We start from the raw sequence: 5,015 nt of genomic DNA, 5'->3' as shown, positions 1-5,015 counted from the left end.
TACGTTTGTTTGTGAGACCAAGGTACCCAAAGACCCAAAGCCATTTCACAACCACACCAAGCACTAGAATTAATGAGGGTGCACCTCATTTAAAAAGCATTCGGAAAAGAGGGTTAAATAACAAATCGTGCTTCTCCTACCCAATATTCTGAAAAAGCCACAATAGTTTAAAGATAATGCAATTGGCATTTAATGCAAATTAACAACAGTCTGAACTACAAGCCAAACAGCACGTGCAGCAACTATTAATGCAGCTGTAGTACACCGTTGTATCCACAGTATCTAAGCATGACATTAATACAAATTCTAAGTGGTTGTAAAGGTCTATAGTGTGCATACATAGTAGAACCAGGTACTCTGCTCTGACGCAAATATCTGCTGCTCTTACTTATCTCATTATCCCATTCATGAATGTGAGAGGTTTGGAACTTTCCTTAAAAGTACTTAATACCATTTTGGCCTACAGTGTGTCTATAATAAGTGCGTGTAGTATATTAAGACCAACAGATGCTTCAAGAATTGTTGATTCCATGTACCAATTTTATTTATATAGAAATACTTAAAAAAAACATGAAGTAGCACCATTACTTAAGTTTTACCTTTATTATGTAGAACTTTAAATGTCAGAAAAATAAAACTCTTGATACAATTTCAATTCTCGTCTCAGCAAATATAATATTAGTATTTGACCATGAGGTTAAAGGCCCTTTATCATAAAATAAAATATATTTCGTTTTTAAACTTTGCTCAATAAAGTACATTTACGATCAAGTAACTTCACCTACATATACATAAACAAGTGGTAAACAAATGTATTAAAATAGAAATACTAAAAACTATAGTGGTGCAACAGAATTTGTAATTTTTCACTGGTTTCTACTTGTACAAATGTTAGAAAGCTTAACTTGTTTCCTTTCATTGATTTTTGCTACTTTTATAATTTTATTTTCGTAATAATATAGAATAAAATATGTTTATATCATTGACTAGAAAATATGCTGGGTCAAACGGGTTTTAAAAGTCTCTTTTATCGTCTTTTTTTTTTGCTGAACCTCCTTCCCAACTGAATACTGCCTGTATTACACACGGTGTGGTCTCAGAGTCAGACAACAGGATTGTGTGATATTAACAAAACCATACAGTGTTCGTTGTGCCCTAGTTAAGGCCATTCGAAAATAAAAAGATTTAACCCAGCTACAAAAAAGTTTCACTGAAATTAAATTAAAATACTTGTAAACATCTGCCATACGAAATATAATTTTTCAAGTCAAAAAAGAATAAAATACTTCAATCTGTAATGCAATTTTTCCTTTAGAATTTTCTTTTAAACCTGCGGATTTCACATAATATACGCGATATGTAGTTTTTGCTAACATAATTCTTCTGGATCTTGGTTTTTGCAGTATTACAAAGGACTTTTTTGTTTCTGTTTTTAAGAAAATATACGTATTGCCTGAGTAACAGCTTTGCGACATACAGGGCATTCGGGGCTGTTCTTCTCGCAGATGCGGTTCGCACACTCCATGCAGAAGAGGTTGTGACCGCAGGGGACCAGAGCGGCGATCACTTCGCTCTCCAAGCACATCAGGCAGTCCCGGCTGCCTTTCCGCCTCATGCCGGACGAGGAGGAGGAGGAGGAGGACGAGGAGGAGGATGAGCAGGAGCCGCTGGGGTCGGCGGGGATCCCGCCGGCGAGGTGGGCGGCGGCGGCGGCGGCGGCGGCTCCCCCGCCGTTGCTGAAAGGGACCAGACCGATCGCCGAACCTACGCCGTTCAGAGGGTCGCTGCGCACCCGCCTGGCCAGAGGATGGTGCTCGGGGGCGCCGTTGACCTGCAGCGGAGGTGGGGGCGAGAGTCTGGGCGGGGGGCCGCCGGAGCCCACGCTGTTGGCCCGCCGTTGTTGCGACGATGATACGCCGTTGCTGGAAGCACTGGCTGGATAGACCACGTTGCCGCCTCCTCCTCCTCCTCCGACGTTAGGGCGCTCGAACTGGGACCAGATGATAGCCGAGGCCGGAGGGGCGGGGGCCGGGTCGAAGCTCGGAGACTCGAAGCCCAGGTCGCGCTCCGGGTCCCCCTGCAGGGAGGCGGGGAGCGGGTCGCCGTACACGAAGCCGTTGCCGTTTACGCCGTTGTTGACCCCGTTGCTGCTGAAGTGACCGGGCGGGCTGTAGTCCGCCAGCCTCCCGGTGGTACCGAAGTAGGAGTCGGTGGAGGCGCTGCCCAGAGAGCTGGAGCTGTCGTTCCGGTAACTGGAGAAAGGTTTGCGTCCCGGGGTCGGTTTGCTCCACAGGCTGCCCGGGCCGTTCAGATCGAAGCCGACGTCGGTGCCGTTGGCGTGGAAGTCGTTGTCGTCGGTCAGTTCGATCAGCCCCCCGGTCCTCATGGCGATGTGAGCTTCGATCTCCTCCCGGGCCCGGTCCACGTTCTCCGGCATGCCCGTCACCTCGAAGACCGGCTCTTTGTCCCGGCTCGGCGTCACGATGTAAGTGTGGGTCTGCTGCTGGATCCGTTTGATGGTCGCCCCCTTGGGACCCACCACCAGTCCCACCACCCGGTAGGGCACCCGGACCTGGATGGTGGTCTGTCCCGGCAGGTTGGGAGGCCCCGGGGCCGCGCCGTTCAGCGCCGTGTTCTTGTTGCGAGAAGCTCGGATCATGGAGAAGTGTTCGGCCGCCGAGATGATCTCCCGCCTGGCCATGGCAACATCCTCCTTCCGACCGGTCACGACAAACACAGGCTCCTCCCCACGCACCGGTGTCTTGATGTAGGTGTTGGTCTTTGCCCGCAAAGCTTTGATTTTGCAACCTTAAAACGAGAGAGAGAGAGACACACAAGAAAAACAAACCCCATCGTTTAGTCATAAAAAACCGTTTCCAGCTCTTAACAACAAACAAAAACAGCATGAAAATAAAACGGAAACTCAAAAACAAGGCGATCTGACGCATTTCTCCCCGCACAATGCGCTCCTCTCGCATGTCTGCACTTTCCTTTGTCATCAGTTACAGCACCATTACTCAAGAAGGAGGGAGGGGGGGGGGGGGGGAGACGCACAAGGCAGCAGTCCGAAAACAGTGTGTAAGATTTTCGCTGCAAACATTTCTTTCTATATTGTGCCTCTTTTACAGATCTGAACTTTCCTTTGTGATCCTTACTTAGATTTTTTTTAAACTGTGTACAATTGATCAGCTCCCGAATAAAGACACGGTATGTGGGATGCACAGTATAAAGTGATACTCAGTATATAAGAGATACACATTAGAGGATGCATGGTATAAAGAGATATTGTATAGGATGCATGATATAAAGAGGTTCTGTATAGGATGCATGATATAAAGAGGTTCTGTATAGGATGCATGTTATAAAGAGGTTCTGTATAGGATGCACTGTATAGGATGCATGGTATGAAGAGATACTGTATAAGATGCACAGAATAAAGAGATACATTGTTACAGAATAAAGATAATACTAGATACACAATATAAACAGATACATTGTATCAAGATACTCTACAAAGATACACTGTATTAGACACAGTATAAAGATACACTGTATTCTATCAGCTAACGTCACCGCCAAATTGCAACATTTTAAACCCAGGGAAGCGATTGCAGGGCCACACAGACCCCGGCTCCTCTTTACCTTGTCTCCCCACGATCTCTGCTACATGCTCCGAGCTCGGCACGGGCACGCACTCGGTCATATTGACGCTCTTCTTCCTCGGCTCGTTGTCGTAAATGGAGTTCTCGTCGTTGTCCAGACCGAGCAGCGAGAGCTGATCCAGGGCGATCTGCAGCGCTCTCTGGTCATCCAGTGTCTCCCCTCCTCCTCCTCCGCCGCCGCCGCCGTTGTTGTTGTTGTTGCTGCCGCCGGGGTTCCGCTCCATGTCGGCGAAGAGCGAGCTCGGCATCTTTTATTAAAGGGGAGAGAGAGAGAGAGAGAGAGAAAAGAAGAGAGGCTGAGCCCGAGAGAAGCAGGAAGGAATCAGACAAAAGCAAACGGGAGGGGAGGGTATAGAGAAAGGGGAGGGGGAGGGAGGGAGGGAGGAGGGGGAAGGGAGAGAGAGAGAGACAAGAGAGAGGAAAAGCTGGAGTGAGATCGAAGCAGCGCAGGAGAGGCGCTCCGGGTGTGAGCCCGAGCCTGTGCCCGGCTCCTGGGACCCGGTCTGACGCCGCGGGTCCCCCCCCCCCCCCTCCCTCCCTTTGTGTTCTGGTTACGCGGGGCCAGTGGGAGGAGCCGGGGAGCCAGCGAGGCTGTGGAGCAGGGACCCAGAGCCGGCTGCGGAGGTGGCTGGGTTGGTGGTATTGTGTGTGTGTGTGTGTGTCTCTCCCTCCTTCCTTCCTTCCCTCCCCGGCCTGGCTGGCTTCCCCCTCTCTCCCCTCTCTCTCTTTCTTTCTTTTAAGGGCTGGCCCGCCCGCCCGCTCTCTCTCTCTCTCTCACTCAGCACCGTCTCACCGCGTCCTGCTCCAGCCTCAGCCCCGGCAGCGCTGCCGAGCAATGCGGCCCCATGACATCAGCCACACACGGCGGGGTCGGCGGCCAGAGGTTAAGCGGCGCGCCGCCTCATTGGTCCCCTCCTTCCCCGGCGAGGGAGGAGGGAGCTGAGACAGCAGCGAGTGAATGGGACCGGCCTCTCCTCCTCTCCCTCCCTCTCCCTCCCTCTCTCCCTTTTTTACAACTCGAACAATGAAACAATGCGTTCTGCAGCATGGAGACGGTATTTTATTTTACACTAAGCAGGTATTCGAAATATAAAAACAATCAAAGGTTTTTGGGGTTGCGAGTATTGTATCTTCCCCCCCCCAGATATTAATTTACCGTCATTATGTGTAAGTAGTGCAATTTTAATGAGGAAATCACCAAATCAGTGTTATCGTCTGCATATAGTGTTATAAATAGCTAATGCTGATAATGGATATTTTCCTGTCATACTAACGCTATTGCACGATGCTGTTAAGGTAAAATATGATAAGAATGTACTTTCTGCTGTGCTTAATAGTCCCTTTGGGAGCACA

At 49.1% G+C, this 5,015-nt stretch overlaps 1 protein-coding gene across 1 annotated transcript; it reads right to left on the bottom strand.

Moving 5' to 3' along the window:
- Nucleotides 1-288: 288 nt before the first annotated feature.
- Nucleotides 289-4,422, bottom strand: mex3b (mex-3 RNA binding family member B). Its single transcript, XM_067971613.1, has 2 exons — nucleotides 3,643-4,422; nucleotides 289-2,808 (listed from the first exon to the last, which is right to left on the bottom strand). The coding sequence occupies exons 1-2, from the start codon at nucleotides 3,908-3,910 to the stop codon at nucleotides 1,433-1,435; spliced, it is 1,644 nt and encodes a 547-aa protein (XP_067827714.1). The 5' UTR covers nucleotides 3,911-4,422; the 3' UTR covers nucleotides 289-1,432.
- Nucleotides 4,423-5,015: the final 593 nt, after the last annotated feature.

This window comes from Heptranchias perlo, chromosome 34 (genome assembly GCF_035084215.1).
Source record: "Heptranchias perlo isolate sHepPer1 chromosome 34, sHepPer1.hap1, whole genome shotgun sequence".
Taxonomy (NCBI): Eukaryota; Metazoa; Chordata; class Chondrichthyes; order Hexanchiformes; family Hexanchidae; genus Heptranchias; species Heptranchias perlo.
This window is presented reverse-complemented; position numbering and strand designations above follow the sequence as displayed.